General features: G+C 43.9%; 1 protein-coding gene across 2 annotated transcripts in view; it reads left to right on the top strand.

The window, feature by feature from the left end:
* The window catches only part of ppp2r2ba (protein phosphatase 2, regulatory subunit B, beta a), a 42146-nt gene that overhangs the window by 5475 nt on the left and 12697 nt on the right, over positions 1-23974 (top strand). The window contains exon 1 of one of the 2 annotated variants that reach the window (XM_076738563.1): positions 16290-17233. The exons of the other annotated variant lie outside the window; for it this stretch is intronic. Coding sequence (XP_076594678.1) covers positions 17164-17233 — 70 coding nt within the window. The 5' untranslated portion in view covers positions 16290-17163. Of the gene's footprint in view, positions 1-16289; positions 17234-23974 lie in introns of those variants that run through there. 2 annotated transcript variants of the gene reach the window in all.

The raw sequence follows: 23974 nt of genomic DNA, 5'->3' as shown, positions 1-23974 counted from the left end.
TGGTGCTAATATTGACCTCTTTTATCAGATAATTTATCAGTCAGATGTGACCTGTCCAGCCCACATTGAACAGTGTTTTTTTTTTTTTTACCAACAAAAACAATTTTTAAAACCTTACACAACAACCTAATTTACATTTTACATAAACCTGAGTGGGCATCATGTGTGTGTGGTGGGACTTTGGCTTATTATGGCCTGGTGGTGAAGATCCTCACGAGCATGTGAAAAGCAGCGGGTAGTGACTCCATGTGTATTGCATCAGACATTTGCAATACATGGTGTGCAATACAGTGTGTACCCTCCTGGGGCTAACAGGGAGAGTTAGCAGTCACGTGGAGTGCAATGGGAAGCGGGCAGTCCAAAATGGAGCAAAAGGGAGAGGAATGCAAGCAGCATCACTATGTGACAGTGACACAAGTTTGACGACCAAGAAGAGGTGACAGAATGAAGTACGTACCTGTGTGCTACACAACAAATATCTTCATATTCAAATGAAATGAAGAGAAACAAATGGCTGCCTGAAAGGAAGAGAGTCAACATAAAAGCTGATGGTATGCGTTGGAAAATGGTGAGCAGCAATGTAAAATACAGACGACACGTAGTTAGAGGGCTAAAGCATGTCCTTTGAATCCCACTCGGTGGATCTCAGGAGCGTGTGGGAACTGAACGGTGAGACGAAAACACCGTAACACACCGGGCTCTTTCTCACACAGCGCTCATCTGCAGTCTCACTTTACCACAAACACTTCCTGCTAGGTCTCCACAGTAAGTCGACATGAAAACAAGGAAAGAAGCGAGCAATTACAGTATCACTGAAACTCCCTTCACTCCCACAGCCTCACAGGAGGTAGCATATCATTACAGCAAACACAGTGACGTAAGTCTCATTCTCTCCCGTCTTTATCGCTGTATCACAATGTGGAGAACACTCGTATATGTTTCACCTCTGGCCTGTAACCTGATGTGAGCCCCAGTGTTCGGACACCTTGTGTTATGCAGCATCGACTGTGCCTCTGTTGGGAGCTATAGAGCCAGACAAAGAGGCTCCTTATCGAGCCGGACTGCCGGGCCTTTGCTCTGGCTGGCAGGCTGCAGCACAGAGACAGAGACTGCTATTGGGATTGAGGTGTATATATAGAACATCAGGATGGGCTTCCTCTTTCTCTCCCTCTCCCTCTCCGCCCATCTGTCTCTGTGGTTTTATAAAGGGTCCTGACGAGTTGAGTGAGAGAGGTTTGTACTGCTGCAATAAAATCCATTCATTAAATCCTGAAGTCTGGCAAAGTTTGTGTGTCTTGTGTACAGCAACTGACTGAATATTATTTAAAGATATTTTTAGATCTAGTGAACCAGCAATGGTTTGATGACTCTCTTTGTGTATCCTCTTGTATTAATCCCTATTCATTTTTTGTTTTTCCTATAAAACGATCAAAGTTAGATTTACCCAGACTAAGATATAACGAGTGCTCAGCATACCCAGGTGACACACGTGGATAAAAAGCTTTTCTTGTGTGCATCGCACCCTTTTTAGGTTGTGCGAATTTGGAAGAATAGACTAGCTTGGATGAAACTTTAATGAGGTTGTGCAGCAGCAGAGAGGAGGATATGCTTTACAGTTGATAAGATGAGCAAATGGTGCTGGAGATAATAAAACAAAGTGTTACCGCAACTTTACACATTTTAAATAATGCAGCAGAAGGGAAGGAAATCAGATTTTTAGGTTTAGGCAGATGGAAGTGTGTGTATTGCAACTGTATGTAAATTCTAATGTATACTGGGAGAACAGAAATACAGAATAATGATTATGAACCAGGGGTACACTTACAGCAAGCAGTTGTTTTCAGTGGAAAAGCTCAAAAACAAAGCTACCTGTCCATAAGGGACAAAGTTATTGACTAGCTGGGGAACATAGCGAAGCATTTAGCAGCTAAAGAGCTAAATATACCCTTCAGGAGACAGTGAAGACTGAAACGAGCTCTAAGGGAAGTGAATATTTCATTCACCAGCTGGCCAGAAATGCAACACCAAATGAATGCTGATGTTGCTCCATGTCTGCTGGATGTGTAAATAAACAGCTGTTTGCCAACAAGTTCATTATTTGTTTGTTCTCAGCTTATTTCCACTTGCATCCAAGTGACCAAAAATATCAGTTATTGCAGCTTAAATAACATGCAAATTAAAATCAGTGCAAATGAAGACATTTGGAACATGATGCTTGGTGCCGTTTCAGGGGTAGGCGTACCAGAGCTCATCTGACAGGGCTGTGGGGAAGTAAAAGGTCAAGAGAGAAGTGGAAGGAAGGAAGGAAGGAAGGAAGGAAGGAAGGGGACGACATGGAGCAAATGAGCCGCAGGTGGGAGTCAAACCTGCGGCCACTGCACTGGGTGAACACCCTACCAACTGAGCTATAGGGGCTGATGGGGGGGGGGGGGGGGTCATTGTCCAGGTTTCACTGGAGCCCTGAGACAGATGAGCGAGGACCCACACTGTCCTGTATGATGAACAAGGAAGGGTTATGATTATTTGTAATAGTCACACCCATATCCACACATACTCATGCACAAGAGTCCAGGAAGTCAAAGGTTGTGACTAGAAGTGAGAGATAACAATGTCATGTGTCTTCAGGACAGTGGAGAAGCAGATTTACAAGGCCGGAGTCGCTACCGGGGGTTTATCTCAGTAGAAACCCAACCATACCCACAGGAACAATGGCTGCCATCCAATTAGATCAAGCTTTAGGTTGCCGTTTATAGTTTCCCAGCATAGTTTTTCAGTATCTCTCTGAAAATAGCCGTCCATTGTTGCAGAGTCATCACAGTCCTGTTTGCACAGAATAACCTGCGTAATGGGGTCGATATGGAGAGGGGATCTGACCAAAACATCGTCTGGAGCAGAGCTGGCTATAGATAGAAAGCTGATTGTTGTGTTTTCTGTCAGTCAGCACCATGGACAGAGTACAGTGGTCACGAGGTGGAGAGAGAGAGAGAGAGAGAGAGAGATGCTCCATCACTCCTCAAGCTGTACTGTAGTGAAGGCTTTTCTGTTCTTGTCTGAATGGTGTTCTACACATAAGACATGGCAATGGATAAATAATGTAGCCTAATGCTACTGAATGAGGCAGCAGACAGCAGCAGTACATGAAGTACCAGTCTGTCTTTCCTTCTCTTTTTCTGCCACCCCACAGCCCCCACACATACACACACACTTACACCCACACAAAGTACGAAACACACAACTCTCTGAATGGATGGATGGCACATGATGTCACATGATGAGTCACAAATTAGCAGACCAATTCTCTCTCTGTCTCTGTGTGCCTTTCAGACTTCTGATAGTCACATTTTGTGATGACAGCTTCTACATGCAGCTCATTTATACAGCGTCACACTGGGCGACACACCTTATTTATAGCTATTATTGTTATGCAGGAAAGGAAGCTGGTTGAGTTCCCCTGTGTCCCCTGTGTCAACCTTATTAGTCATCCACTGGGCCCATTCAAGCCAACATAATACTCTCTAAACTATTTGGTCCGGGATGAAATGTCTCAACAGCTATTGGTTACAATGCCATGAGACTTGGCGCAGACATTCATGTTCCACTCAGTCCAAATTTTGTCCAGTTCTTTGATTTATGCCCAAATGCCTGCAAAGCTAATGACATTCCCATCATCTTGTGGTGTGCTTTGTATTTGGTGCTAATCGCCAATTGATAACACAGTAAACATTATACATACTAAAATAGCATATTAGAGTTATCATTCTGAACACGCAAGCATGTTCAACTCAAAACTCATGACACCTCAGAGAGCTGTTCATAAACTTTTTAGCATTGTTTTATCTGTTTGAAAGATTTTTTAATGTTTTGTCTGCAACCTTTTATTGTACCATTTTTATATGACTATATATATGTAATTTTTATATTTTTACATATACACTTCAGTTTTATATTTCTAATATACACATAATTTTAATCATATATTCATTTTTATACTTCTCTATATACTTCATGCTATGTACTTCATCTACTGTATGTACTACATTTTCTTGCCATACTGTATATGCCTCATTTTAATATACTACATTTTTATACCACAACCATTTACGTCCTTTTGTAAGGGAGCGAGTTTTCTTTCTAACTGAATTGAATACTTAATATACCCAGAAGCTGTTGATGTTAATATTTTCAGAGTATTAAAGGTGTGCTCTGTATGGTTTAGAATTCAGACCCATGCTTTCAAGCTTAATTTAGCTAAATTTGCACACAATTCATGCTTTTTTGAATTTTACAAACTGTGAGGATAAAAGCCTCGATATGTGACTTGCAAAAACTCGGTATTAATCACTGGAGTTCAACAACACAATGTAAATTATAACATAACAGAGGACTCCTACGACACCGGCTGACAACTACCTGTAGTGTGATTAAGTATTCCACTGAAGACTGCAAAATGCAGTGTTCCCTAGTTAGTTCATAGATGATCAGTGTTTTGATGTTTGCTCTCTCAGACACGGATGTGGAGTAGTTTGTTGAAATCCTAAATTTGGGTGAAGAGCCCTGGTGACCGTCTTTGTCTTACTGGAACTTAACCAGATTTTAAATCCCACCCCTGACACTGTTAAACGTATTCTGGATTCACCTCTCCCTCTCGCCCAGTGGGATTACACAGACGTGACTGACTGAGATTCTGTAGGATCAGTGTTGGTTATCTCATTTGTTTGACGTGTTCACGTGCAGCCTCCCAGACTGATTTCAGTCAGAGGCCAAGGACTCAGAAAACCAGCTGATCTGAAATATTGTCCGGAGTATCATTATCTATTTTCTATCAACGTTAAACATTTACTACATCCATTAGATGCCGAAGGCTAACAAAACATGATTACTCAGTACAATAACAGTATAAATTTTCAACTCCACATTAAAGCTGTGGTAGGCAGTTTATTTTTGTCATCATCCGACAAAAGTTCCACAATAACCTTTCAGTATATTGCAATTCAAGTGGTCTGAGAGAAAACAAGACTTCTGCACCTCCACTTGGCTCTGTTTTCAGGCTGTAGAAAAATCTAGCCTGTGACTGGAGATGCTGGCCAATCACAGGTCATTTGAGGCTGCTTTACAAAAGTAGGTGCACATTCACGTCCCTTCAGACGGTGAAAGCCCAGGCTTGCATAGCCAGACCTATCTCCACACTCTGTTTTAGGGCTGTGCCAGTGTTTGCGAAAGTAAAAATGAAAGCCTCATTCAAAATCCTGCAGAAAAAAACTGCAACTTGTGATAAATTTCCAATGCCTCTTTTTCCCTACAACAGTGTGCAAAACGCACAGCTGCCTCTGAAGCCTGGGGCATCGTTGAGAAGACGAGGGACCGGGGTGTTGGCGAGGCCCCCGTGTGGAGAGCAGGTCCTACAAGGCACGAGGTTTCGCAGAGCAACTGACTGCTTCTGCTACCACTCAAACTTGTGGGTTTTGTTGGAGAGAGTTAGTGGAGTCATACGAGGCAGCAGAGAAAGAGGTAGAAGGTTTTGCATTTTGTACGTTCACTTGTTGCCTACTGCAGCTTTAACCTTTAAACAAGTGACTTTGCAGTCCTCTCTAGCAGCAACAGAATCGTTTTAAATTATGAGCCGATAAGATAAGTAGAGGTTTGTTCCCGCTCTGTTATATCAAATAAGCTTTGTTCCGTTTGTTCTCAACCTTGTGATTAGCTCACATTGATCTGACCTAATGGCTCTGTGACCCACCCAGCATGAAATGTGTTTGGAGGCCTGGTGCGTGACAAAGTGTAAAAGCCTAAATTGAGTTTCCCACCAGCAGCCAATTTAAAGCTTGGAAATGACTTACAGTAAATGTTTTTGAGGGCCATGACCTGACACCGCCAGCTTAATCTATCCTGAGAGGCATGACTTTTTTTTTCTGTTGTGTGTAATGACCTACACATTGCCTCATACCAGGTCTGCTCACAGAGACATTGTTCTGGTTTTGTAGTAGGCACCTCGGTAAAACTGTGCTTGGAAATAAAGTAGCTCTGGAGAGCAGTGGCATTACGGTGATTTAGGCGGTTGCAGACAGTGGGGTGTATTTCACTGAGCCCATCTGGCCTGTTTTTAAGTGTTGCTGAGTCTGAGAGAGGCGGTCAGGCGATGGAACAGAGAGGGTGATGGATGGGGTGATGGATGCAGGGGGAGGGGAGAAGATGAGAGTGCAGATTTGGGGGAGAAAAGAAGCTCTTTTCCGGCAGAGTTGAATCTCAGGCTTGGCTGCGGCACACTGCTCTGCCTGTTTTCATACCAAGCACTCAGCTCTGGCTCCTAACCAGCTTAAAAATGACCAATGCCTCTGAACCCCACAGCCCACCCCCTTAACTGTCTCTCTCTTTCCCTCCCTGACGTTTTGGCTCACCTCCGTCTCCCCCCTGTTCATCTTTCTGACTCTCATTCACTACCTCCTTCCTTTGGCTCTCTCTTTCTGATTTTTCTTACCTTCACTCTTTTTCTCCACTCCTGGTGGGCCTTTTCTCTGGCCTTCCGGTAGTACAGAGGGGTGTGGGATAGGGCCAGGGCCTCCAGGTTTCCATAGTGACACTTTGTGTCCTGATGTCATTAGTATTGACGATGTGCAGCTAGGCCAAGCTGTCCTGGCACAGGGGCTGTTTACTGTTTACCCCAAACTTAAACCACTCACTAAAAGATGTGTGTGTGTGTGTCTGTGCATGTTTGTGTGTGACATCAGAACTCACTCAGTTTGTCTGATTGTATCTATTTCACATGCAGATAGGGGTAACAGTGAATGAATAACAGGAAGAAAGTGGCGAGCTTGTGATTGCCTGATGAAGAAGCTTTGAGTGTGAAGCAGCGTTGTGTGGTTCCAGGAGCTGGATTTGCACCACAGGGAGAGCCTTGGCAAGGTGGAAGTAGCTCTATCACGAAGAAACATCCCCTCTGTCTGATTACTGAAGCGTGTCTGCAGAGCACAACTCCCAGCACCCTGATATATCTCAGTCCTCGTTCTACTGGCTGCTTCGCTGGCTCGTCCGTCTGAGGACATGGACGTCCCTTTAGCGCTGCTTCCCTCAGAAATGCACGCATGTGTTTATCCACTCTCTTGTGTGCTCATGTGTATGACCTCATGCGTCTGTGGTGAATGCACGAATCGCAGGGCTGCTCCCAGACTGCTCCCAATCTCTCACACATTGTTCAGCTCAGAGCTCTCCTGCAGGCCCTCAGCTGGCGGGTTGTGGCCTCTGCGTTGCCAGAGTAATTAGTTCTGCTTGGCGTCTTAGGCCAAAATATGGATCCCATATTGATGCTGTCACATCACATGGAGGGAGAGCGCACATGGTACGATGCTCACTCAGGACACACGCACAAACATGAGCCTGTTTCTTCAAACATAAATAAATTCCTCTTTGAGTCATCCCTTTGTAATCCTTCATGTATGATATAATGGCTAAAGGTTGTCTTGGGATGCGGAAAAAAGCACATCCTGTATTGACTGAAATGCGAACTGAGTCTTGTCCTTACATACACACACACACATACACACACACAGAGTTTATTTTTGGGGATATTCGATTAGAGTCCAACCAATACCAGAGAGCAGATGCTGGATTGCAGCTGATATTTGTCCACCGCAGATACAGTAAATCAGGATTGTCTGGCAGATATGTAAAGAAGATTTGCAGCACTTTAGTGTTTTAAAGGCTGTTTTCTGTGTGACTGTGCTTGTTCTTACTTTAAACTTAATGTGTTTTTGTATTCATATGTGTGAATTATTTGTTTGTTTTGGGGCATTTTATGCATTTACTAGTGAGTCAACAGGAAGTTGAGTTGACAGGAAATGAGTGGGGAGAGAGAACATGCAACAATGGTTCCCAGGAGTTTGCTATTATTGCTCCCCCTGTCCACCGAGAGGTTCCTTCCTAAGACTCTTTCTCTATAAGTGATGGGGGTCACAATTTGTACAAAAATGTATTCCAAAGTTCAGCCACAGTTAATGTAAGGCGTCAGCAATCTGCTTTCACACAAAATGTTTTTAGTATAACATCCCTCTTTGTGCTCCAACAAACAGTGTTTACTCGCTGAACTGTGACGGAGGGGAAGTATCACAAAGAGAGATTTTTCGGCTGAAAAGACGGCAACTTTGGAACTTAACTCCGACTACTGAAGCCTCATATTAGCTTCAGCTGACCTTTACAAATGAGGACTGTGGATTTTGTCCCCCATCACTTACATTATAATTGCATTAGGAAGGTATCTCTTTACAGCCAGTACGAACAGGACGAACAATTACATTGGTCAAAAGCTCTTTCGGTGTATGTAATGTGTGGGCATGTGAGCATATAAGATAGACATGAAAAAATGTGAATCTTTAATTCTCAAGGCCACCAGGTCACCAGGTTCAGCCATATTCAAGTTTGTTGAAAAAATGTTAAATATCCTGCCTTAAAACATATCTTTGACCAAACTCTACAATAACCAAAACTGAGGCATCCTTGCCAAAAATATTTGTTTCATGTGTGTGTCATTCAGTACAGTGTTATTTTCAGCTTTTCAGCTCTTGCGTGTCGATATTAGTGTCTGTCTTAAAAGTCCAGTATTGTTGGAGCTGTATTTGTATTGCCTTTGATTTGATAGATTTATTCCCTGGAGTATTCTCTAACCAATCCATGCGTAATGTCAATAGCGGCAACAGAGACGGAAAACATTATATCCTGTGCAGAAGTTAGCTGCAACTGTGTGTGTGAGCAACTGTATGTGTGTGTATATTTGTTTTTGTACTTTGTCCCTAAATGTGATCTATGACAGGCCATACATTCATACCACAAACGCACACTCGAAATCATGAATGCGATGATTAAACAAGTTAATGCACATGTTCAGTGAGTGTTATATCTTATTTTGAAGATATTACAAAGGTTTAACCATGTAATATTCCCTTTTGCCAGATGGTGGTGCTCTAAGATCAGCTCTTTTAATGCTGAAGGGCTGTAACTCTTGTCAGTAAGCTCAATTTGGTTTGCAATATGATGTTTACTGTATAATACCATATAAAGCATAGATAGATAGATAAATAGATAGGTAGATAGGTAGAGAGACAGAGAAAGAGGGACAGACAGACAGACAGACAGACAGAGAGATGTATATTACACTTTGTATGTTTCATAATGTATTAGAATAAGAAGACATTAGATCTCGTTCGATATTAAGGCTTTATAATGCATTTTATTTCATCATTTCATATTATCTGTTCATCATTTCACATTAGCAGAAGAAAGTGTTTTTGACAGACAGCCAGCACGATAAACAGACAGATGGACAGACCACTTTTGCCAGCCAGTGTCCTCCAACTCTGCTATGTCAGAAATGGTGAGTCCCTGAGGCTACTTTTCAACAGAAATCCTTCATGAAAAGATCAATACATTGAGCAATAAAAATACAGCCCGGTTTAAATGAGAAACTGGCTTGTTGAGCCAGTCGACATGTTTCTATTAAATCAAGTGGCGTGCATTTATCATCGCAGTGGTGGGGCCTGATCCCACCTTAAGCTCGTCTTCAAATGTGTGTTTGTATATATGTGTGTGTGTGTGTGTGTGTATGTCTTGCTGATAGAATAGTGTGGATGGACAGCTTGCAACCCTGTGGGCACCACGACTACAGTCTCTCTGTGATCCACGCTGGCAGCTGCTCTGCCAAATGGGATTTTCCTGGAGATTACAGCCTCTAAGTGTGACACGCTTGCATGTGTTTGTCTTTGTTGTTGACGGAGTGCGTGTGAGGACTATTTGTAATAAAGCTGTGTGTGTTTTTTTGTGTGTTTAAGTGTGTTTGTGGTGGTCTTGAGCCGTGGTGCATGTTCATTTCAGTCACATGGGGCTGGTTGGAACACGGCTGAACTCTCCCTGGCAAGGAGAACCAAGAAACAGGGAGGGAACGTGTTCAGATGTGGGGTCAGGCTTCTTCCACACTGCTGCTGTTCTCATTAGCAGAATTAACCCTTGATGAAAAGACCTTATCTGTCTTTTCAATATACAGTAGCTAGAGCCAATGGACAGACTGATTTTACTGTATTGCAACTGTTCAGTACTTAAGTTTTGAATAATGGCCTTGCTGTCTTCTCATGGAAGAGGCCTGCACCCAACGGTTATCCGTTTGCTGTTTATTTCCTGATGAACTGATTCATCATTTAAACTGTAAAATGTTGAAACATGAAAAAGTGGCCATCACAGTTTTCCAGAGACCACAGCGACATCTTCAAATGTCCTGCTTCGTCTAATATCAACAGTCTAAATCTCAAATGTCTTCAATTTACTATCACTGAAGACTAGAAAAACTATCAAATGTTCACATTTAAGAAGTTGGAACCCAAGAAGTTGGCTCAAATTTCTAAATGAATATTTAAAAGGAAGATGATTAAAATCCTTTTTACTTTGCTGTTACAATTATTTTGGACACCAAGCATTCATTTTGACTTTATATTGTTTTAGTCGGTCAATTTACACTGATAGTGACATTTAATGAGTCTTTGACTGAGCTATGAAAATGTAATTTGTTTTATTTGAATGTGGGGCTAATAGCAGTAAACTATACATTAACGTCATTGTGGGATCACACAGGAATTTGTTCATTATTTCATTCAATCCTTCATTCTTCTATGAAGCAGCTCCAGCACTGGTCACTAGATGACACCAGCATAGCAAGTTTTCTCTCTGACTTGAAGTTAAAACTGAGTTGTGCTTCATTATAAAATACATGGTATGAAATCCATTTTTCGGGTGGTTTTTCCCTTCAACCCAATTTTCTGTTTGCCTCAGCGTCTGCTCTTTGAAGAGCTGTCCACGGTCCTGAACACAAGCTGCGCATGGATCCCCGGTCATGTATGGGGAGGTGGCTTTGTAGTCACTCACTAACCTGCTTAACCTACTTTCTACTTGCCGCTCTTTCATCCGTCCACAGAGTGGAAAGTGCTGAAGGATAAATATAGCATACTTAACAACACACGCAGTGTCCGTCCAGGCTTTCCAAACAGCACAAATAGTACAGAGCTTTGTTGTGCTCCTCGTATCCTTCCTCTGAATGCATCACTGATCATTTCACTAATGAAATCCAACCTCACTCTGAACATGAACTCCCCATGTTTGGTCCATTAACCCAACTGGTAGAAAACGTGTTGGGGCGCGCTTGAACCTTTATTGAGATGAATATGACCAAAATAATGACATTTTAAGATCTTAATTGTCCAATTATGTAGACAGCTGTTGTGCTGTATTGCAACGCCAGTTCAATTGCAGTTTCCTAGCAACCAAAGAGGTACAATGCAATGATTTTCTGTTAAGTGGCATCATTTCCCCTCAGCGAGAATAGCTTGCATATTCACAAAACAAATCCGCAATGTGTGCATGCTTCTTCACCTTTAGGTTTACGCCGCCGTTCTTCTTAAAACATTGTAACGCAACAGGAACACATCTGTGTGTGTGTGTGTGTGTGTGTGTGTGTGTGTGTGTGTGTGTGTGTTGTGTGAGAGGGTACCTGCTGACGCGGACATCCATATGGGTTACGTGTGCATCTCTATTGCCCTGGGGTGTGGCAGAGCTTTTGAAATAGCTGTGTTACTGCAAACAAATTTCTTTCAGTTGATTAATTTTCACCCAAAACGCACCATCCTTAGCTAATCATGGTACATGCGTTCTTTTCAATTAATTCATTATCAAGGGAGGTAGAGAGAGGGCGATGGTTGGGGGAGGGGAAAGGAGAGTCACAGGGAAGCAGAAAATCCAATCCTGCTGGTCTGAAGTCTCGGAGCAATGGAGCATTAGTCTCATTCTGATGTAATTGGAATGACACCAAGAGTAAAGCTGGCTGATTTGGGGACAGCCTCTGGGCTTGATTTAATGCCCTCTACCAAAACTATACATCCATCTTTTTATCTTTCTCTCCTTCCCTCTCCCAGGCCCTCCGTTCTCCTCCGTGTTCCTCCCCCACCCTGCCTCGCGCTGCATTCACTCACCAGCCACTGTCATGTATCTCCATCTGTACTCTATTAACAGAGCAGTAGCTGCATTTTATAATATTTAAAGCCATAGGGCTATAAACTTCCAACAGGGTGTGTATTTCTCAGCATTTCACTTACTCCTTATGGCATTTACACACTCAAATGGATGTGTTTTACTCTCACAGAGGTTATGTTTTAACACCGAGTAAATATCTCCAGACTAGAGTGCAAAGAAAGGGCCGACTAAGCAGGTGTATCCAGGCCAGGGTGCTGCGTCCCTGTGGTTTGCTGCTGCTCAGTCTCCTGACAGATGGACGACCAGGGCAATCCTATTACCCCCATGTGTTTAGCTGCTCTTAATGCCAGGGTGGGTTGCATGGCTAATGGAAGACAATGAATGTATGCAGGGAGAATCTCCTGCTACTGAATGACGATCATCCTGATTTGTTTAATAACATGGAGACGATCTAAAAGCAGTGAGAATTATAACCATGACGACTTTGTTGCTCAGCTGCTGTACTCATGGAGCCTGTCTCACCGAGGGATGGCATGTCAAATTAGCCGCTAAATGGGCTTTACTGTATATATTTCATCCATATCCAACAAAGATGATGAAAGTGACTTCTTGAAAGTCCCATCACCACCTTCAACCCTCTGGACTCCAGTCGTGTTGTCTTTTTTCATTAAAAGTGCCTGACCTGTCCTGAAAATAGCAATATAATGTCATGTCTGACTGAGACATTTAGCAACTATGCAACAAATCTGGAAATAAAGGGACTGAAAGACAGCCTCAGGTTGAATCTTCAGACAGATTTTCACCCCTCTGTTCCTGCAGTCACTGTGTTCTTTTGTCAAAATGTTGCACAATTTCATCAGTATTTTTGCGCCTGTGAGAAAAGGTTGGGCACTATGACTGTATATGAAAGGATCCACAAAATAAAGATTTGTGTACAGTCAGAGGTTTTAACATTTCATTTTTGGTTTACGACCAAAATATCTGCAAAACTAATGACATTACCATGAGCCTCTTTGTGTTGTGTAGTGCTATTTAGTGAATGTTAGCATGCTAACACATGAAGATGGGGAAGATAGCAAACATTATACCTGGTGTACATCAGCATATTACCATTGTCATTGTGAGTATGCCGCCATGCTAGCATTAGCATTCAGCTCACAGCAGTGCTGTGTCTAAATGCAGCCTCACAGAGCTGCCAGCATGGCTGTAGATGGTTAGTCTTGCTATATGATTTTTGCATCAAATGATGACTCACCTTATTTGTTCATCCACTGATTTAGCCAAAAAGAGTACAGGCAGTCCATAAAATGTTTCTGTAAAATATATACTGCTTGACTACATGTATTAGAGGAGTTATCCTATCTATCTGTGTACCTATCACCTCTTACCAATGAACCTGTTTATCTGTGGGATGTTCCAAGCAGGTGTTTCTGGAGCTTTCCACAACTTTCCCAGTCTTTTGTTGCTCCTGTCCCAACTTGTTTGAAACATGTTGCTGGCATCAAATTCAGAATAAGCAGATATTTACAAATATCAATGAACTTGGTGATGTAAAAAATAAAATGTATTGTCTTTGTACTGTCTTCAGTTGAATATCAAAGAGGATTAGCAAACTATCACATTCTGCTTTATTTACGTTGAACAGAGTGCCCAAACTCATTTTGGAATCAGGGTTGTATTTCATTTATCTTCAAGGTATTACAGATGTAATTTTCTTACTATTTCAAGGAAACCATCTTACAACTGAATCTCCATCTACCCGTTAATTCAATCTTCTGCACAATGATTAGTTCTCCACTTTTTGGTGTTCCATTATTTATACTTTATCCATCTCAAAATAGGATTAACAATATGGGTCTTAAATAGATTTGTATTGATTGAGCTTAATCTCATATTTGTTGGATATACCAGATGAAAGTAATCAATATCTTGGCTTATTTAAACCAGACATTATCCAGTGGTCAATATACCATTGACTGAAATATTTAGATATGAGGGAAATGCAGTGATGGTGGAGAGTAACCGTGCTGTGCAGCTTCTGTGTAGTCAAACGTCTATACTTGTGTACGTGTGTGCATGTATGGTGCTTGGTATGCAGACAGCGTCGCTGCTGCCTGTAGCCCTTCACTGGCCTCCCTAGGTCAGACAATTACCACACATCAAGGAAAGCAATTGGGCATGACTAAAATATCATTGCCATGTGATTGTGTCCCTATGTTTGGGCTGCTGAGCCTAATTTAACCCACTTTGTCCATACGATCGAGGAGAATTGAGGACACGCTCTCCAATTCTGGTGGGCCCCCCGAGCATTTCCTGCAAGTCTGACACACGGCAGCTGGGTTGTAGACGTGCTGTCACTGGTCTCTTACCCAGCGGAGTGGGAGATGGGGTGTAATGAGGAGAACATGGAGGTGGTCGAGGAGGAGAGCCTTAAATGAGACAACGGTGCAGAAACCTGAGGCCTTTTGAGTAAAGGCTTTGAAAACAAGTGCTTATCAACCTGGGATCACTTGTAAAATCACGTGGTTGCATCAGTTTAAGAGCCAAACTGGTTTCCAGTCAGGGCCATTGTTCTGAGATGCTTTCCACTGGCTCCAGTGTGGTCACATTTTGCTGGATGGGGGGCAGGAGGAGAGGAGATTGGCATATATGCACGGGGATTGAGACAGAGGCAGGGAGGGAGATGGTGGAAGTTATTAGCGAGACAGCATTGATCCCAGGCTCTGGCTCCGAGCAGCATCCTCCACTTATTCCTTCATTATACAGTCAAATATCTCTGTGCCTTTAACCACCACCCCTGGCCTTCATCTGTCTGTCTCCCTGCCTCATAATTTCCCCTCTCACCTCCCAACAAAGTCTGACAAAGCTGAACCTCTCACCCACGCAGCTTCATTCTACTAAATCCATTGTTTCACTGATTCCATTTCAATTTCATTTGGTCTTTGCTGCTCAGCTGTAACTTAGCCGAAGTCTTTGTGGAAGAGGAGCGCTGTGTGTTCCTTTTGTCCTCGTAGACCCTGTTTAAATATTGATAGAGATTGGAAGCACCGCTGACTGCTCAGTCAGATCTGAGAGGGTCAAGGATGGCAGAGTTTCTGTGCAGATTTCATTAGGGGAGCAAAAGACTGTAAATATGGAAGCATGTGAATCACAGGCCATCGCCGATGCTCCAGCAGCCTTCATTATCCCCCTGCATGGCTAACGCGCCGTAATGTATTCCAGTGGAGATGGAGGTTGGAGGGTGATGGGGTGTAAAATAGCATGTGTAGGAAGGCCTTGTTTTTTCTGTTTTTTTTTCTTTTTTTTTTTTTTTTTGCTGTGAGCCGCCTGCCACTTTCACAGCCAGATCCCCATTAGTAGAGAGCAGAGCATTGGATGTGCAAATGGTCCCATGGATTAGAGAGCTAATGCATTTAGGAGAGGGGGCTCCACAATCTCTTTATTGCTGCTGCTGCTGCCGTATTTGTGTGTGTGTGTGTGTGTGTGTGTGTGTGTGTGTGTGTGTGTGTGTGTGTGTGTGTTGAGGCTCGTGCAGGGGAGATACCCAGTCCCTTTGTGGAGGCTGAGAGATTTAGGGTAAAGTGAGTAGATAAGGTCAGGGATGCACTGCGCGCATGGCCACACTGATGCAATGCACACACACACTCATCAAAGCTTATGCTTGGACCAGAGGAAGGCTTGTTGTGTGTGGTGTTATTAAACTCAACATGGAAATGAGATCTTTCCAGAAAAGAGGCGCAGACGGCGGCCCTACTAATCTAATTAATCAGCGTCTGGGATTTTTCATTTTCTTCTGGCCTCTTTTCTGCCCCTCTTTGTTGCTCTCTTCTCTCTATAGCCATCTCCCTCACTCAACTCATCCTTCCCTCTCTGTCTCTTCTTCCTTCCATCTCTGTCCTTTGTGTCCCTCTCTGCTCTGATTTCACCAAATCTGAGCTCTCGCAAGTGTTTGGAGAGAAGTGTGCCATGTCATGCACTTCCTATAACATACAGTCTCCTCTTGTCTTCCACTGGCATGAATGGCTGCTGTTATGGAACCTAGAGAGCCCACTGCTCAATCTGCTGCGACAATGTATAGATGCCTCTGCTGCAGGATGGAGGGATGGTGATGCAGGATCTGCCAGGCTTAACAGGCTGCCTGCTACCAGGCCATAAGGCAGCTGTCGGCTTGACACGCACGAACCTTCGCTGGTGGTCATCATGCTGTGAGCGGACAGAATTTAAACTCCTTCTCTGTGGTGGTGGTTCGAGTGAGCGTCACATTTGCAGATGGTGGTTTTTAAAGAGCCAGTCGCCAGGCAGCATGGGAGGGGCTCTCCTTTGCTGAAGCGCAGCAGCAGCAGCAGCAGCACAGTGGGTAACTACAGTACAGCTCTGCGCTATCCGGCGCAGTGAGTCAGCTGAGCTGCCGGGATCACAGGCGCCGGTGAATGAATGAATGAGAGAAAGAGCGAGAGAGAGGGAGAGAGAGAGAGAGAGGGGGAGAGCGAGAAAGGGAGAGAGGAGACCCTGCAGGATCTGGATACAGAAAGGCGACGGTGCTCTGGAGATGCGCTGAGCTGAGAGTCTGACACGGAAAAACTGAAGTGATCGGAGCAAGCTTGTTGACGCATAATCCCCCACCCGCCCCGCTGGCACTGGGAGGGGGGCAAATCTCGCCTGCCTAAACTCAAATCCTCCAAAAGAGATTTACGGAGTGCGCTGCTGATGCGGGTTCAGACACCTTCAAGAAGACGTGACATTTCTTTCATTTTTGACCAGTTCTACAGGCGCTCTGTGGGGATCATGAGTGTATTTTAAAATTTTTTGGGGGAGATACATACATCTCGATGAGTTATCTAAAGCAGAAGAGCTAATGCGCTCATAATTAGGGTATTAAATCCCCTGTTGGATTCGCCACTGTCACTGCGTCGCGGGCGGGTGGTCGTTTGGTTGGATGCGTCCTGAGGTGTGGACAAGACCTGCCGGTACACCATCATCATCGTCATCATCATCATCGCCATCATCATCATCACAGGTATTTGATCGTGATTGTGTAGACTACACCGGAGATCTGGAGCCATGACAGGCCCCCCGCTGGTCCCACAGCCCGCCTGCTGACGGCACCGGGCAGGATGGGAGCAAGTCTGCCGCTTTCAGGATCCCGAACCAGCCGATTTATCAATGGAGGAAGAGAGTGACACCCGGAAAATCAACAACAGCTTCCTTCGCGACCACAACTATGCAACCGAAGGTATTTAAACCGATGATGTTGGGGGAAAAGTCATTTTAAACTGTTTTACCGGCACAACAAAATAACCTGCGGCTGTAGCTTGATGGATGTTAATATCACAGCAATAATAAGTCACAGTATAGGAATGTGAACGGAAATCACTGCAAGTGTCGCGTCCTAAATGGCCACATAAATACATAGCCTTTGGCTTTAAAGTGGAGCCACTTGGCGACCATAAAGTGCATAAAGGTTATTTTAGTCACCTCAGACGCACTATGATTTGCTACAGGGGTATTAGAGGAATATTCTGGTCATCTGTCATAAACATGGAGCTTGTAGGTCAGGCTGTGGTGTCAGTAGCTGGAGATGAGGTGGCTTCCCATCATACCTGCTATTTTAAGATCCCGACCAAGAGGAATCAGGGCTTTAATCTGTATGGGCAGCAGAGGAATAAAGCCTCTTGTACGTCTGCTTCAGCGTCCACAGAGTCTAGAGAACATGTGATGCAGTGAAAAATTACTAATTCATGGTGAAAATAATGGATTTTCCTCATTCTGCGTTTACTTGTTGAAATAATTACACTGAGACAGAGGAGGTGCCCTGATTTTAAATGGATCTCTCTCTCTCTCTCTCTCTCTCTCTCTCTCTCTCTCTCTCTCTCTCTCTCGCACACACACACACACACACACACACACACATTTTTACTGTACATGCTCATAACTGAACAATAGCTGTTTTCTGCAGCCCCACAGCTATAAATGCTCCTCCTGCACTTGCGTGTTTCCTCCTCATTGACCACACAACAGCCTCTTGATTATCAGCCTGTTAACTGTTTGATGCTTAATAGTTCCCTGTGTTCCACCAATCAGCTCCACCTGTCCTCTGCAAGCTGCTTAGATCATTGATCAACATAAAGCGTTGATTTACAGGTGGGAAGCTATCATTAATCTCATTTCCACTTCAGTCCCCATTTACTGATGATGCAGATTGGTTATGGACATTAACTGCTGTGCTGATATCAGTAAGATAATAAAACCATAGGGGACTGAGGGCTTTTCATTGCAGCAGTTGGATCAGATCATACTTATTAAAAAACAGACTAATGATGTAATGTAGCAATGCACAATGCCTCTAAATATATTAAATTACACTTATTTTATCACATATAATTTCAGTCAACTTCTTTGTGCATAAGGGGGTGTTTATTGTCCCATCTTAATAATAACAATAGCTTATTACGTATTGCACAAAGTAGGTACAGTTAGTGTCCTTCATTGTTCAGTTTGAAACAGTTTTATTTGCTGAATTCTTTCACACCAAACCCACGTCACTACACACTTACCATGAGGTTTGAAAATGTAAAATCTGAAAAAAAAAAAAAAAAAAAAAAAAAAAAAAAGGAAACATGTTTAACTTTGAAATATGACGGAGCATCCCATGATTGACGGACCACCACTTATGTGCAGAATTTAATATGGCTATTGAGGGTACACATCAGTTGTTGGAGGGTATCAAGGCTCAGAGGGCAGAGAGTCTCATTCCCATATTTTCTCCTGCTGCTTTTGTTTTTTTTTTTTATTTAGATATGGGAGCACAGTGCGATTTGCTCCGCTCCTGCACTTACAGATGATTCCTTGTCACTGCTAAACACACAGTCACTGGTTCAGCATGAGAGGAAGTGAAGTCGGGGTGGCAGTGATGGATATCTTTGTTTGATGTGTGCGCTGAGATGAAAAACAGTAGGGGAGCTTCCTCTTCCAGCTTCTCTCTGTCTCACTCTTTCACTCTGTTTCATTCATTTGATCAGGAAAAAGTGCATGAGAGTTGCACAGGGCATAAAATGTGACTCCTGAAAGCAAAGGACTGTCTGGTCTGCAGCCCATCTGTGCTTTTCAAACAAGAAGCGCCTACTTTTGTTATTTTTTATTGCTGTAATTTATGACTGATGGTCACAGCTCATATATTGTGAATGTGTGTGTGTGTGTGTGTGTGTGTGTGTGTGTGTGTGTGTGTGTGTGCGTGCACCCAGTCACTTTCTCTCTCCTTGTCTCCTAAGTGGTACGCAGTCAGACTGCATCCAAAGATCGTACGGGTCGGTGTCTGGGTGCATCGCCCGTCCTCATAAATTCTCCAAAGTGCACATGTTCCATCAGGCCCAGTTGTCTCAGACCACACACACACACATACACAGATACGCACACACACATACAAGCAGGGTCCTGGTAGGGATTTCCCTCAGGCCATGCTTGCCCACAGCAGCAGGACACTTTAATGATGTCACATTTTAATGATGTCACTCTTGCTGACCTTTGGCTTGCACCAATCCCACGCCTCAGTGGGTCTGTGGGCGGTTACATTGACTCTGTGTGTGTGTGTACACACTGTGAAGAAAACCGTGCTGGTCATCCATAGCTGAGCATGAAATTTCAAAGTCTTTTCAACCTGAACTCAAAGTTTCCAGACACCATTGTTGTATAGATGAACAAAGATTATATTACAGACTGATTTGCATTCACCAGCCGCCTGCAGATGACACATTGTTAATGGTAACAGGATGGATGGCTGCTGTCTCACTGCTGCTGTGTATATCAGTGTGTGTTGTGTCAATGGACTGAAGTGAAAGATGGGTCTCAGTTAATTTTCATAATTTGCAACGTGGATGTATCTATAATGGATGAAATTATCAACTAGCAGAACACCACTTCGGGTGTAAACATGTAAATAGCTTCCTTGCGGCGAGGCAGGACCTTACCTAATGTCTGCTTTGGTATTGATTTCTGGTCCTTTACAATTTAGCCACCGGAACAATGACCCTAAAGATCTATTGGTAAGACATGTAATCCCTTCCTCCTTCTCTCCCCTACCCCCTCTCTCTAATTCTTTCTCTCCCTCTTTCTGCTTTGCTGCTTATATGTCTGTCTGATGCGAGAACAAGCTTGTGTGTGATGTGACCCCTCTAGTCCCACTGAATACTGATGCAGTCCCGTAACAGAGAGCTCACAGCCTTTATTGCAGCTGCTGATGAGAGCAGAGCAGCGGCTGCTTGCCTGTGCCAAGGCAAACGGCCTGGGGCCACACTTTAGGACCCCGGCATAAAAAGACTTAGCCCACCATACCCCCAGGTCCCATCCATTATTCACTACGAAACACTCAAAAACGCAGAACCCCACCTCAACACATAGCGCAAGAAAGATAATGTCTATGTGCGTGCATGGGGGGTGTTGTGGGGGTGGCGGGTGCTTAATGGCAAGCTGTGAAGTTGGGGCGAGTCACACTCCTTATTCAGCAGCTGCTTTCATCCCCTGATTAGCTTCTTATTAAGGCTGCTGCTCCATGAAATTTTAATGAGAATTTATTGAAGAATACCCGTGGTGTTGCTACTGTAGCACGATTAATAAAAATACCCTATTTCTCAACTGGCTTCGTGGTCAGTAGATTTAAGGTGCTGCTGTGATAGATGTGCTTTATGTGAGTCATTCGCTGCACTGCTAGCCTGAAGGCTGAGCAGCGTTCGACCTTTCAGGACTTTATAATGGGATACATTTGTAAGTTTTGATAGCTAATTCCTGTGCCCTGTCGAGGAAGCAGCGTCATTCGGAATCTTTCATGTTTTTGGTGATAAGGTCACTGTAGATACAGGATTTCAGTCTGTACAGAAGCCTGCGAGTCTTTGATTCACTCCAGCCTTGGAAACAGGAAGATGAAAGGGATTGCACCAAAGCAGCACAGACAGATAGAGAGGGAGAGAGCTTTTGTTTTGGTGGTGGATTATAATTCTATGCAGCCCCCAACACTTCCCCACCATCCCCCTCCTACATCTTCAATTTCTAAGAGAATACCAAATAACAAGCATATGAAATGATCCCTCTTGGTATTCATGTTAGTGCACGCAGGAATCGATCGCTGATTTCAGTGCTTTTCACCTCTTCTTCTTGTTTCGCCCTGTCCTGTGTTGTGTCTGCAGTCAGATGTGTGCCACGGCGACGTGTTAATGAAGTGTGAGAAGTGAAGCAGTAACACGTCTCGCCCATTTCACCCTCAACTCCCCGGAGTGCGGGGATGCAGAAAAGCAAGCACACGCACCCATACACACACGCGCAAAAGAGAAAGAGTACGCACACACAACACATGCGGACGAAACACTAATACACACATTCTGTCTCATTCTCAAGGGGCTGATCCTGGAGAAACCAGGTTAATTAGCTTGTTCACTCCAGATCTTACAAAGAGTCATGCTCTTCAGATGAAGAGAGCTGTATTGTGCTCGCTTGCTTTGTGTGCTGCTAATAAAGCCTAATAAACCCTTAATCATATGGCTGGCTACCAGACCAGTAGGTAGGAGGGTTTATTTAAAAATGTGATTGATCTCCATTGTCGCTGGTGTGAACTGAAGCCGTTATCAGCTGCTTGTTCAGCATGGAAATGCTGGCGCTCAGACTTCACATGCAGAATTTGCGATACAGGCGTGCGTGTTCATATTGTTGAAAAAAGAAGAAGCACAGATTGATATGTATTGTTGATTATCGTCAAGAGAACGAGAGCGGCCAGCGAGAGAGAGAACGGACCTGAATTATCCCCCAGCCTGATCCTTTGACGCAGGCAGCTCAGCACAAGTGCTGTAATCCTCTCCTCTCCACATCGAACCCTAACAAAGCATTTACACGACACCATGTTGCTCACGTCCCTCCCTCTACCTGGAATTACTGCACAACACTTACGCAACTAGCTTTCCATGCAGGCACACCATTTTGGGCCTGTCTGTCTTACACAACCCTCCAATGGCACAGGATCAAGCCTCAATTTGTTTTTGTGTGTGTTTTTTCACCCCTGACAGGATTATATGTTGTCTAGAGGTTAGCCAGTGTGCTCCTATTTTGGTCTTTGCTTGTGTCTGTGCCGACGAAACTCACTGTGCAATCTTTTATTGACCTAGTTAGTGCAAAAAAAACCCTCCCTGCCCAGAACCCCCCCCCATTTCTTTTCGTGGCCCTTTCTGTTATGCGTGATAGATGTTGCATGCTCGGGCATCTATAAATACATTCAATATCCCCGCTCCCCACCCATGTATCTGGCTCCTCGGGCCCGGTTTTCATTCCAGAATCAATGCATATCTATGTTTCCATCCAATTGGTTTCAGTCCATATTCTATATCACATGCTGAAGGGCGGTTATCAGGTTCTGATTGGTGAATAGATCCAGATAACAGCTGTGCCATGCCTGTTTTATTTCAGTCCTACATACAGTTACACACATGCCTCACAGCAGCAGGCCAACAAGCTTGTCTGTGTTATTACTGGTGATGGATGTGTGTTATCTTGAGCATCCCTCTGCTGCATCAAGAAGCGCTGACCTGTCTGTGTCAGACCTGGCTGGCCACAGGATTTATGAGCTTCATCTGTTTGTGGTCTGCTGATGAAGCCACGTGTGTGTGTGAGGGGGAGCGAGTGTGTGTAAGTACACATTTGATCAGTCGAATCACCAGTCCGCTGCTAATTCCAGTCCACCAAGAACCTGCTGATGTTCACATAGCAGAAATCTTCGGAGAGACACTGCCCACCTGCGACTCCCCTGCAAATCAATTAGCTCCCTATAATGAAATTTTATCAGAAAACACTGTATTCAAACACAATTCCATCAGTGGCTTGGGTTGCATAGATTGCCTTGTGTAGTTTGAATACATTTGCATGAGGAAGAACTCATTTTTAGCAAAGCATTCCATCATGTTACTCAGAGTTTCAGCTTCACTGGCTCTCCCCGATTCTTCATTTAGTGAGATGATTGAAGGATGTATCCGTGTGTAAACTCGTTAAATGGGAACCATCAATTACGTTTTCTCCACAGTGGCTTAATGTGTTGATGATGAGAGAAGGAGAGAGGGAGAGGAGAGATGATAAGAAGTATGAAGGACAAAAAGAGAGAGAGAAAAGCTTTGATTCAAGAAAGCTGACCGCTAAGCCAATTCCATTCGATTCACACCAGTGGCTTTGGCCTGGTGGTGGTAGGGAAGGCACCATTGTGTGTGTGTGTGTGTGTGTGTGTGTGTGTGTGTGTGTGTGTGTGTGTGTGTGTGTGTGTGCATGCTGGGAGGACTGCACTATGCAGCTGTGTGCATGCATGAGGTTGATACACGCAGATACAGAAAGAGAGATAGGTGCAGAATGAGAGATGTGCACTTGGATAGCGTATACAACAACATGTGGCGTGCCAGTGAGGTACTCCCAGGTTGTAATTAGGTCAGAGTGTGTCTTGTCTTTGAAACATTATTAGTTATGAGATTGAAATATGATTAGGATCCTCCCATCTCCCTCCAACCTCACATCATTATCAACACATGGCCGTAAGAATCCCTCTGGCCTCGTCGCTGAATGTGGCTTTTACAATTAAATGAATCAAGGGGAGCGCGCGCGCACACACACACACACACACACACACAGATTTCAAAGATATGCCGCTTAGTCATTTCCACCATTCACGGCAGTTTGATGTGAAGAGATGAGCCTCTCTACAGGGACCCTATTGTCTGAAGTTGTGTGCTGCATTGAACTGCACACACTCCCCCAGATGCAGTAGCAGGTTTTCACTCTATTGCAGCACTCTCTCTGTCTGCTGAATTACAGCTAGCATCAGCAACTAAGTCTGAGAGCTATTGGCACACACACACACACACATATACACCCCTCCGACTGCCGCTAGAGATGGAAACGGTCTCCATAGCAACATTCCCCTCTCCTGTTCAGCGCTCCGCCAGTAGCAGGTCCACAG

Source organism: Chaetodon auriga, chromosome 9, assembly GCF_051107435.1.
Source record: "Chaetodon auriga isolate fChaAug3 chromosome 9, fChaAug3.hap1, whole genome shotgun sequence".
NCBI classification, from domain to species: Eukaryota; Metazoa; Chordata; class Actinopteri; order Chaetodontiformes; family Chaetodontidae; genus Chaetodon; species Chaetodon auriga.
Note: the sequence above shows the minus strand (reverse complement) of the source record. Positions and strands in the feature narration are given on the sequence as shown.